Below are 12,078 nucleotides of genomic sequence, written 5' to 3' on the forward strand. Positions count from 1 at the left end.
GCTTGGGTGTCTGCACACGCGCGCGTGCGTGCGTGTGTGTGTGCGTGTGTGTGTGGTAGGCAGGGCAAGGAGTGGTAGGAGGGATACAGGGAATATTGGTGGTGGGAAATGTACATTGTTGGCAGGATAAGTGTTGGAACATTGCATACTAAAACCTGACCACAAAAGTTTTGTAACTATCTCAGTGATTCAATTAATTTTTTTAAAATTTTAAATAGAAAATAAAAAAAAAAGAAAAGAAAAGCATAGAAACTCTTCTCCTCAAGTTGCAAACAGTAACTTGGGGGCGGGGAGGTGATGGAAAAAGTAATCCCAGAGTAACAGCATTATGGGCGGGGTGCTTGCCTTACATGCGGCCACCCCGGGTTCAATCTCCAGGATCCCATGTGGTCCCCCACAAGCCCCACTAGGACTGATCCCTGAGGACAGAGCCAGGAGTAAGCCCCGATCACTGCTGGGCGTGCCCAAAAAACTGAAAAGAAAAAGCAATAAAGGAGAGAAGGAAAGGAATCACCTGCCAATTCAAATAATGCAGATGACATCAAGAGGCATAAATTCCCCTGCTTGATAGAGAAACAACAGGGAGCCATTTCTTAGGTCAAATGAAATGACAATAAATGTCAAGTCCAACGGGAGCGGCACAAGGAAGAGACCTCACAGCAGGTGCCACTGGAGCGGTCCTGAAACTGTGCACGGGCCCTGGGTCGGAGCAAAAGGATGGAAAAACTCTTCTCAGGAGGCTCCACAGTCCAGGGACCGACGGAGGTACCTGGAGCGCAAAGGGAAGAGGCAGCACCCATGAAACTCAAGCTAAACCCCAACTTTAGGAAGTTAGACTGTGCTGTGGCCCACGACGGGGGTAGATCTCCTGCAGCCCCAGGGTGAAGAGAGCACCTGCTCAGGGGGTTATTCTGAGATTAAATAAGGCCTGTACAATATCTTGACGAGTACCTGAAAGAATCAAGTATATAATACACATCACTACTGTAACTGTCACTGTCCTCCCATTGTTCATGGATTTGCTCGAGCGGGCCCAGTAATGTCTCCATTTTTGAGACTTGTTGTTTACTGTGTTTGGCATACTGAATACATCACAGGTAGCTTGCTAGGCTTTGCCGTGCAGGCAAGATACTCTCAGTAGCTTGCCGGGCTCTCCGAGAGGGGCAGAGGAATCGAACCTGGCTCGGCCGGGCTGGCTGCATGCAGGGCAAATGCCCTACCACTGTGCTATTGCTCCAGCCCATACATCACTACTACTAGCTTTATATTATAAGTGTCAATCATAGAGAAGACTTAACCTTATTGTTTCTAAAATGAACCTTAGAGGTGGCGGGGGAGGCATTAGACACTGGGTAAGAGGAGGTCACCCACACAATGGAAGGGCTGTGAACGCTGAACAGGGCAGAGATACGGGGCGGGGGTGCGGGGTGTTACCTTACACCAACTTATAAAGATGGGGGGCAAGGGGAGCGGGGGGGAGTGCAAGTACTTCAGTACAACTGAAGTAAATGGGGGGGGTGTCCTTCTACACATTTAAAAAGAGCAAATCTACTTACAAACAAACCAAGATAAAAACCACCAAGAAAGCCAGGTTGAAAAAGCCATAGATACCAGCACTGGCTCTAGAAGAAGTGGAAGAGCTTTTGCTCATTGTCTTCTTGTCATTGCCACTTGCATTCGGTTTCTTGGGGTGGCTCTGTTTGTGTTCCAGAGAAGACAGGGACGAGGAGCTGCTGAGGGATCCAAGCAGGGTGGCTAGAACAGGCAAATTGTGGAGAAGAGCAGAACAGACCAATCAGGCGCCTTGCTGGCTAAGTCCTTCAGAAAAGTCCCACTTAACTTTCTCAAACTCAGAGGAGATAATCCCAGGCAGTCTCACATGCTCTGCCTGGGGCCTCAAGAACTGCCGGGCATGGCCCAATTTTTTTTCTTTTAAATCTGAAACCGAGACACCAGACTTTATCCCAACATACCAACACTGGTACCAGCGCGATTTTACAACCCCAGCGAACATATTTCTAAAACTCCCACAGTCCACTGACGGTCTTCTGCACAGACATCATCAACTGCCTACATGTGCCCTCTCCTCTGTCACTTGAGATGATTAGTAGAATCCCACCAGACTTATGCAAAAATCATTGCCAACATGTTATAAGAAAACAATAGCTTGATACTGAGATGTTTCAGTTAACTGAGAACACTGCAAGCGAGAATACTGTTGAATTTTCTATTCATGCTCTCTCTAACCATCCAATGATTGACAGTGAAAGCAGTGAGGGGCAACTTGGAATATTTTTTATATAGCCCTAGTTGCGATGTGTCTTCCTTTTGGTCCCTCTTTTCATGCTCACCATCAGTCTGCTAATTTGAGTGTACATAAGGATCACAGTACAGGGTTTCATACAAAATGCCATGCACAGATTTTATTATCTGCTTACATGACTTTCAAGGGTAGTTTTCAGTCTAATGATTTTTCCCTTAACAATTTTACAACTTAAAAGCTCACATAAGCCATCTTTCTACATTATTCACATTTCATTGATACATTAAGTTGTGAGAACAGAAGCCATAGAGACTATTACCATCTTTCTCCGTTATAGTTTTCGATTCTTCACCAGGAGGCAACGGAAGTGTGGATTCCGAGGCGGCGCTATCTTTCTTTGATGTCACTAATCCTAGGAGGATATACAAACAAGGCTCTTTCAGCAAGGAAGAATTGTGTCTAATGTTAAGCATAACTCTGTATCTGCCTTTGAAAGTACAGGTATCCTTCATTACCTAAATCTTGCTCACTCCTGAAAACAAAGTGGGCAGCAAATTCACAGAGGACAGAGATTTCATTAGTCAAAGGGAAAAAAGAAGTTTTCATTGCCAGCCCATCTGAAAGAAATCCCAATTTCCCCAAGTATCACAAATCATCTTTTAAACCTACGTAACAATCTGCTAAGGAATTCTACATAGTAGAAGGCCTCGAGAAACCAGTTATCTGAATCTCTGATGCTGACGCATCACAGAGTTGGAACAGGAGGCAAGCAGGTACAGGAAATTCATCGACCTGAGATCTGACTGCACCCTCAGGAAAACGGGAGAACAGCAAACAGCCGATACAATCTCCCTAGTGTGGGGTAAATGATCCTGCAAGTCATTATAGCAACGACTCACTTAAAAGAGGGTCGATAGTCAGGAATTGTGAGCTCTCCACTGCTTTCTGTAGCTGACTACTCCCCTCCCACCAGCCCAACGCACTTACCAAAGAACAGTCTCTGCGAATAAATAACTCTTATTAAACCTGCCTCACCTGTAAGAACCTTTCTTTTCAGAGGACCCAACAGACCACACACACCCCATGTTAAGTTCCGTCACACATTCCTTTCATATCTACTCTCTCAGGAAAGCACCTGGGGTGAAGAGCTGAGCTTGGCACTCGGCATCACAGTCATGAACAAGGTGTCATCCAAGTCCTAAATGAGAACTTTCTGGATGCAGTGTGGCTGACATCAACATAAATAATAAAGACATGAGGACGTTTTTTAATATGAGCACTAGCCTGGGAGGAGGAGATAGGAGTTGTGGCTACGATATAAATTAATGCCTCGTTAGCAAGTTCACGTGCAAGATGGGTCTTGCTGAGCAGGTCAGATTTGTTCTGGTCAGAAAGAATGAAGGATACGGCGCCAGAACAACAATGGGTAGGGCACCTGTCTCGTACACGGCCCACTCAGGTTCAATCCCCGGCACCCGGAGTGCAGAACCAGGAGTAAGCCCTGAGCATCGCCAGCTGTGGCCCCCAAACCAAAGGGAAATACACAAGAATAGAAGATAGAATTTTTCTTTTAATCTTGGAGACAGAGAAGGATGAATAGTTTGCAATAAAAAGTTCTCTGAGGGTGTGGAGGAATACTGGAGAGGAAGGGCACAGTAAGATCTCAGAGGGTGATAGCAGCATCGGAGGGAATGATCTCATTAGCAAAGAACGAGCCTCTGATGGGCGCGGCAAACAACCGACGAGAAAAGAGCTAAAAGGGAACAGCCTTACAAGGAGATGTAGGTAATGTTAAAAATGCATATACAGGGAGTTTGTACAACGTATACTTTCCCTAGTCTTCTCCCAGTTGACAAAATTGCAGTATAGTTGAATTATGAGTCTCTGGACACAATCAGGAGTGAGTCACAGCTGCTATCCTAATATGGCACAATCCATCCCCGTCTGAGGATCCCAGCATCACTGTGCTATGTGTGTGCAGGTACACATTCATCACTTGGACCTTCTGTTTTTCTTCATTTTTTTGCTGAGTCTGTCTTTTGTCTCAAGAGTGACATTCACCCTTATACCTTAGCACATGACCATGATATAATCTTTAAAATCTTAATCCAATTAATCTCTGTGCGATCTTGGGATTCCCCTTGTGCTAGTCTTTCTCCTTGAAAGGTGGGTGATTTTTCCTGGTTATTCTATAGTTGGAAAAATTCTAGGGAGTAGCCATTTTTCCCATCTTATTTAAACACCGTGGTTTTTAAAGTTTTTCATGATGATTTGTTGCAGGCCTTCAATATTCCAACGCCAATCCCACCACCACTGTCACCTTCCCTCTCCCATTGTCTCCATTTTCCCAACCACCCTCAAGTCTGCCCCTTGTAAATGGGACTAAGTAGGCCCAGTATAATTTATTTCATATTCCTTGTTACCACTAAAGGGGTAATGGAATGATCAAAAAAATACTTCAGTAAAAGGAAATTTGTGAAAATTATTATATCTCACCAGGCTGGAGCAATAGCATAGCGGGTAGGGCGTTTGCCTTGCACGCAGCTGACCCGGGTTTGATTCCTCCGTCCCTCTCGAAGAGCCCAGCAAGCTACCGAGAGTATTCTACCCGCATGGCAAAGCCTGGCAAGCTACCCATGACATATCTGATATGCCAAAAACAGTAACAACAAGTCTCACAATGAGATGTTACTGGTGCCTGCTCGAGCAAACTGATGAACAACGGGAGGACACTGCTACGGTGCAGTTGTATCTCACCATGGGGACGTTAAGTCCTTGTCTGAGACTTTTCTAAGCTGTTGTTGCCAGTTAAGCCTTCAGTGTCAGTGTTTATGTCAGGCAAAATTAGGTGGCTTCTATGTTACACTCCCACCCAACCTGGTATGCTACTACTGGAATGTTAGTATTATAACGTTTGAAGATGTCACACGCCCACAAATGAGGCCGTGTGCTCCAGAAACTCCAGAATTGAGCAGTCCAGTCAGAGGTACGAAGACAGCTGCTGGGATGTGGGTGCAACTGCCAGGACTTTGGTAGGGTGAAAACAAGGCCTGCACTGCCTCCTGAGCTCACCTCAGAGGTCTAGGCTTGAACCAGGTGTCTGAGGAAGTCCTGGGGTAGCTTATAAGGTATACGCCTCATAAGCTTATACCTTTTTAAATGCAGCGTCATGGGACTTTCGATGTCCTATGGGGAATGGTGACTATTTTGTTTTGTTTTCTGGCCAGTCAACCGATGAAGATTCTGGCTGGAAGATCCCATAACCTGCTGTATCCTGGTGTTGCAATGTCAGTTCTGTGCCCAGGCCTTGGGGGGTCAGTCTCAGGTGCTGTCCTGCCCAGGGTCAGCGGGGAACCTGAGTCCTCCTCTCCCCAGAAGAGTCTAATCCCACAGCCTGCAGTCAGCTCCACGCACACACCCTGGGAGTTGACACCCAACATCCAGAGGTCACGGCTGGAGCTCTGACTTCTCTCTCTGATCCTTTCCTGCTCCAGGCACCTATCCTTGTTCCTGGGTAGAGGTTATAGAGCATTTCCCTGCTCTGTCACACAATAGCCAGAGACTGGATCAGCCTCTGGGGCTAAGTGGTGAAAGAAAAGAAGGAAAATGACTGGGAAGTCCATCCGTCCTCTTGGGGCCACTTCTCCTCTGGTCAGAAGACGAAGGTTGCCCTGCCCGGAAATGCATGGTGCTATCTTTGCTGCCACTACTCCTCACAGAACTGACCAGGAACTTGCTAGGTAGGACAAAAAGAGATTTGATTGTGTTTGTTTTAAAGTAAGGCATTTTCCCCACTTTCTAATATAAGATCCCTCTCCTATTCCTCAGATCAGGTGCAGATCTGAAATTTTTTACACAGCAGCTGTGTACTTCAGAGTTTTAGGTGAAAGAGATCCAACAACACCAAACTGTATGAAGGACTCTTTTTGGAACAGACCCAGGTACACAGGTACACAGTATCTACAGACAAAATTTTAAAATCTTGTTGAGATGTTTTTAAGAGCCTAATTAAATAGCACGATGTCCCAAGCTCATAATTAAAAGACTATTATAAAAATGTCAGTTCTTCCCACATTGATTTAAGGTTTAAATGCAATACCAATTAAAACTGCAATGGATATATTTTAAAGGAACTTAATAGCTTGTCCCCAAATTTACGGGGAAATGTGATTTGTAAGGGTCGAAGACAAGACACTGTCAAGAATTAAAGAGGTGGGGCCAGAGAGATAGACCAGCAGGCAGGTACTTGCCCTGGGTACAATCCTCAGCACCCCATATGGTCCCCAGAGCACCGCAAGAAATGAATCCTGAGCACAGAGCCAATAGTGAGCCCTGAGCACTGCCAGCTCTCTCTCTCTCTCTCTCTCTCTCTCTCTCTCTCTCTCTCTCTCTCTCTCTCTCTTTCTCTTTCTCTCTCTCTCTCTCTCACACACACACACACACAGACACACACACATACACACACACACCACACACACAAAAGAATTAAATAGATTACCATTCTAGACTGATTATCAAGAATCACCTTTTTAAAACTGAAGTAATCATAAAAGTACGGCACAGGGATATTCCAGTGGGACTGAGGAAAGGCAACCAACGCCTTGGGCAAAGTCCTTTCATCATGGTGGAAAGCCTTTTTGCTTTAGTTACTGATGAGTTTGCAAGCATTTGCTGAACATCTATTTTGTTCTATGTGTTACAACGAATGTAAAAATACAAGATATAGTCCGCGTAAAATTAAAAATATTGCTCAGAGAATAAAATATGTGCACAAATAAAACATTGACGAGAACAAACCCTCAACCAACTGAGTAACTACTGGGGGCTGCTGATGAAGAAATAAAAGTGACTCAAGGGAGTTCTCATGGGGAAACAGGACCTGAGTGCGCGATCAAGAACGGCTAGAGCCGAGATGGCAATAAAGGCCTTGTTCCTTCCTCCCTCAAAAAGCAGCAACTCAAGAACAAGACACTAGTAAGCTCCCCCTTTATACCTCAAAGACCTAGAGTCTGCATTAGAAGGCTGCTGAAAGAACCATGCATCTCTGTGAGGGGAGTGAATAGGGAAGAGTGAATATATCACTGGGCAGGGACAGAAAAGGTAACTCAACCAGAGAGCCCGGGGAGGGATGGCATCGAGGCCCATGTCCCTGGCACAGATGAGTGGCAAAGAAGCAGAAAGAAGTTCAGTGCTCCACAGGTCCAAAACCCCACATCCCCTCAGCACACCCCACCCCCAGAATCTGGATGGGCACCGACCCTGAGACCTCAAGGTAACATGGCATGAGGAGACAATGATGTTTCCGGAAACCACAGCAAGAAACATGGGGGAGGGGGGATTTTTGTTTGTTTTTCATTTGTTTGCTGTACCCAGCAGTGCTCGGGGCTTATTCCTGGCTCCGTGCTCAGGGATCATTCCTGACAGAGCTCAGGGGACCGTATGGAGTGCTGGGGATCAAACGTGGGTCAGCTACATACAAGGCAAAAGTGCCTTACCACTGTACCATCTCATCAGCCCCAGGATATGGGAGATTTTGACCTAATGATATTAAAATGGCACAAGATTCCTCGCGATAGCATGAGGAGAGATATATGCAAACTCAGAAAATCCATTCAGTGAGCTGAGGAATAAAATTAATGGTCAGAAGGAAGAGATGAGAGCTATTTTTAAAATACTTGGTGCTGGGGCTGGAGCGATAGTATAATGGGTAGGGCGTTTGCCTTGCACGTGGCCAACCCAGGTTTGATCCCCAGCATTCCATATGGTCCCCTGAGCACTGCCAGGAGTAATTCCTGAGTGCAAAGCCAGGAGTAACCCCTGAGCATTGCCGGGTGTGACCCAGAAAGAAAAAAAAAAACGCGGTGATGGAGAGAGAGCACACTGGTGACCAGAGAAGGGAGGGTCACACGGCACACCTGAAACCAATGCCACTTCGGACACTTCTAAGAGAGCAATGGCTAGGACCTCAAAAGGCAGATGCCAAATGATTGCACCCAGGGACCAGCAGGAGGGCAGGTGTGGGGGAAGAGGAGAAAAAGAAAGAGAGCACTGAAGGCAATGAGCTGTAACAAGTCCCCTCCACTTTCTTTATTTGGGGGAGGCTTTAGTGGGGGCTACACCCAGCTGTTCTCAGGGGTCACTCCTGGTTACATGGGCTAGAACAGGGTTAGCCAAGTGCTAGATAAACACTGTTAGTACCTGTCTGTTCCCCCATACCCCACCACTAGTCAGCTGTATTTTTTAAGCTTTGATCACAATAATATATATAGAGAGAGAGAGCTATATAGATACATATTTGTTTCTCATGGACATATGTCCAACACTGGAAGAGATGTCTTCAAGCACAGAAAAAGGACCCTCACTGCCAGTTTTAGGAACTAGAGACTTTTAAAAAAAAAGTCACTAAAACTCTGCATAGGACAAAAATATAAAGTTAGTCTTCTTGTGGGCTGGAGAGATACAGCCAGTAGGGTGCTCTCCTTACACCTGGCCAACCCAGGTTCCATCCCTGGGAACTGATACAGATCCTCCAGCCAGGCTCAGAGCACCACGAGGTGTGACCCAAAATTTTTTTTAAAGCTAGTTTTCTTGAACAAAGATTTATCGAGAGCATCAAATCTAGTATTAAGGTTCAACTGAGGGTGAAGGAAGATAGGTGGAAAGAAAAGGAACAAATATTTTTATAGGCATTAAAATATACATTCAAAATATAATGTATATTTTGTATACATTCAAATGTATACAAAATATACATTAAAATATACATGGGCTGGAGCGATAGCACAGCGGGTAGGGCGTTCGCCTTACACGCGGCCAACATGGCCGACCCGAGTTCGATTCCTCTGCCCTGCTCGGAGAGCCCGGCAAGCTACCGAGAGTATTCGATATGCCAGACACAGTAACAACGAAGTCTCCAATGGAGACGTTACTGGGCCCGCTCGAGCAAATCGACGATCAACGGGAGGGCCTTTACTTTACTTTTACTTTTTAAAATATACATGATGGTTCAATTAAAAGAAAATTTTTAATAAAAAATATAAAGTAATGTTAAGTAGCACTGTCCTCCCGCTGTTCATCGATTTGCTCCAGCGGGCACCAGTAACATCTCACAACATACTGTGAGACTTGTTGTTAATGTTAAGTAGATAATCAAAAAATAAATAAAAATATACACCAGAGGATGAAACAATAGTACTTGGAGAAGGTGCTTGCCTTGCACACCCCTGGCCTGGGTTCAATCCCCAGAACCCTGAGCATCCTGGGTGGGTGACCCATAAACAAACAAACAAAAAAACCATAAATCAGGATTGAGAAAGAAAGATAATTCAGGATGCAGGTTATAGGAAATCCTTGAGTTTTTTTCTTAGCTGATAAAATACAAGGAGCTGCACAAAGAACATGAGCAAACTCACGTGGTCGCCCCACTTCCTCATCTGACCTACCGGAGTTGACCTTGGATGTCACGTGGGCCACATCCACCTTCTGGGATCTGAGGAGAGGCACCGCTTTGGCGGAGGATGCGTGCAGGGTGCTCTTCCTTCTGTCTTTGGCTTTACTGATCTTTGACAGGGGTGCAAAAATGCCTGCGGGCGGCGATGAGAGAGTTCAGTCAGTGTGAAGCAATTAACAGCAGATCACAGGAAGGAGCATGCCCAACTCCTCAGGGACATACATTCTAGGGCATTTTTTTTTTTTATAATTAGTGAATCACCGTGAGGTACAGTTAAGGGCTTACAGACTTTCATGCTTGTGTTTCAGCCATACAATGATCGAGTACCTCATCCCTCCACCAGTGCCCATTTTCCACCACCAATGGTCCCAGGTAGGGCGTTTGCCTTGCACGCAGCCGACATGGCCGACCCGAGTTCGATTCCTCTGCCCCTCTCGGAGAGCCCGGCAAGCTACCGAGAGTATCCCGCCCGCATGGCAGAGCCTGGCAAGCTCCCCGTGACGTGTTCGATATGCCAAACACAGTAACAACAAAGTCTCCAGTGGAGATGTTACTGGGCCCGCTCGAGCAAATCGATGAACAACGGGAGGGCCTTTACCTTTTTTTAAAATCTTTTAATGATTTTAAGTTAAATTTTAATTTTTGCAGCCACTGTAAATAGGCAGCTCATACCTATTTGCCTGCCCACTACCCCACCTCGAGCATATCCCATATTGTCTGACTGCAAATTGCTAATGACCTGGCCTTCTCAGAAGATTCCATTTTATACAGAAAAAAGGCCTGCACATTCCTACTATATGCAGGACACTGTAATTATACCAGTGGAGGAAGACAGAGATAATTTAGCATCCAAATGGCCAAAGGAAATAAAACTGAAGAGTTGATCCACAGAAGTGAATTGCTCTGGGGGGTAGAGTGTTTGACAAAGACCTTGGTTTAGAAAGTGGATACTACGGTGGTGCAGGTGGTATTGGAATGATGCATGCAAAAATCTTCATTAATAGTACATCAATAAAAATGCTTATAGAAAAAATAAAAAATGTTTCAGGCAGTGAAAGATACAGTACAAATATGTGCAGACAGTAGAGGGAGTGAACAAGGATAATAAATACCAAGACAATCTGGCCTGCTACATTTAAAAAGACAAAATAAGGAGTATGTTAAGCTCTTCCCTTGAGAATTCACTCTCTAACAAAGATGCATGATAACTAAAATGCAATATATTTAGATGAGTGGTTTTACTATGTCTGTACGCAGAAATAATCAATTTTTATATTGTACATAATTTCATTGTTTTTCTTGGTGTAGTATTCATCCTATTTGTTAATAGCTAAAATGTGTCAACTACCTGACTTTTCTGTTGTTCCTTTTGCCTCTGAATCTTAACAATATTTTATCTTGATCACTCCATCATTTCAACTTATCCACAATAACCTTTTTTTTCTGTTGGACTATTTTCCTTGACAAACACACACAAACACACAAACACGCACGCACGATGAAGATTGTATCTTATGTTGCCAAGGTTTGAAGAAATAAATTATTTTTCCATAGAAATAAATATAATCTGAAAATGTAAATCTGTACAATCTTACTGGGAGACAAGTCTTGCCCAATTTAACTTTTAGGTATTAATTATAAGGAAAGATTTATACCTAAAGGAGTGCACAAAATTTTTAAGCCTATAGTTTATGATATACAGAGGTAGTTTCAAAACCTATTTCTAGGGGCTGGAGCGATAGCACAGCGGGTAGGGCATTTGCCTTGCATGCGGCCAACCCGGGTTCAATTCCCAGCGTCCCATATGGTCCCCTGAGCACCACCAGGAGTAATTCCTGAGTGCAAACCCAGGAGTAACCCCTGTGCATTGCTGGGTGTGACCCAAAAAGAAAAAAGAACCCTATTTCTAGTTTACAACTCTACCCCAATCACACTTGTGGAAATTAATAAAGGAGAAAAAGTCCAAATAGAAGTAAAGAGTTGTACCCCTGAAAAGTAATCACTGCAATATTATTCAGATTATCATTATTATTCAGAAGTAGGAGAAAATAGTTTGTCAATAGTATGAGTTGCTAATGGAATGAATTGCTAATTGGCATTTGGATGAATACCACACCAAGAAAAACAACAAAATTATGTATAATATAAAAAGTAAATCAATACAAATTAAGGAATATATTTTAGTTTAATGTGATTATATCTGTGAAAGAGTACAGTGAAAAAATTAAAAACTAAAATATATTCAGGAGCAAACTATAATTTTTTAATATTTTCAATTTTATATAATTTGGCAATGATTTTTTTCTTAATCTGAGGAAATTTCTATATTCTTTAATTCAGAAAAATACTCTGCTTTTTAAAAAAA

General features: G+C 44.0%; 1 protein-coding gene across 1 annotated transcript in view; it reads right to left on the bottom strand.

The window, feature by feature from the left end:
* CLIP4 (CAP-Gly domain containing linker protein family member 4) overlaps positions 1-12,078 on the bottom strand; it is a 69,510-nt gene that overhangs the window by 22,358 nt on the left and 35,074 nt on the right. Inside the window, exons 9-11 of the mRNA XM_056129882.1 lie at positions 9,706-9,846; positions 2,583-2,675; positions 1,612-1,755 (exon numbers count right to left, since the gene is read on the bottom strand). Of these exons, the coding sequence (XP_055985857.1) occupies positions 1,612-1,755; positions 2,583-2,675; positions 9,706-9,846 (378 nt within the window). The remainder of the gene's footprint in view (positions 1-1,611; positions 1,756-2,582; positions 2,676-9,705; positions 9,847-12,078) is intronic.

This window comes from Sorex fumeus, unplaced genomic scaffold (assembly GCF_029834395.1).
Source record: "Sorex fumeus unplaced genomic scaffold, SorFum_2.1 ptg000006l, whole genome shotgun sequence".
Classification (NCBI taxonomy): Eukaryota; Metazoa; Chordata; class Mammalia; order Eulipotyphla; family Soricidae; genus Sorex; species Sorex fumeus.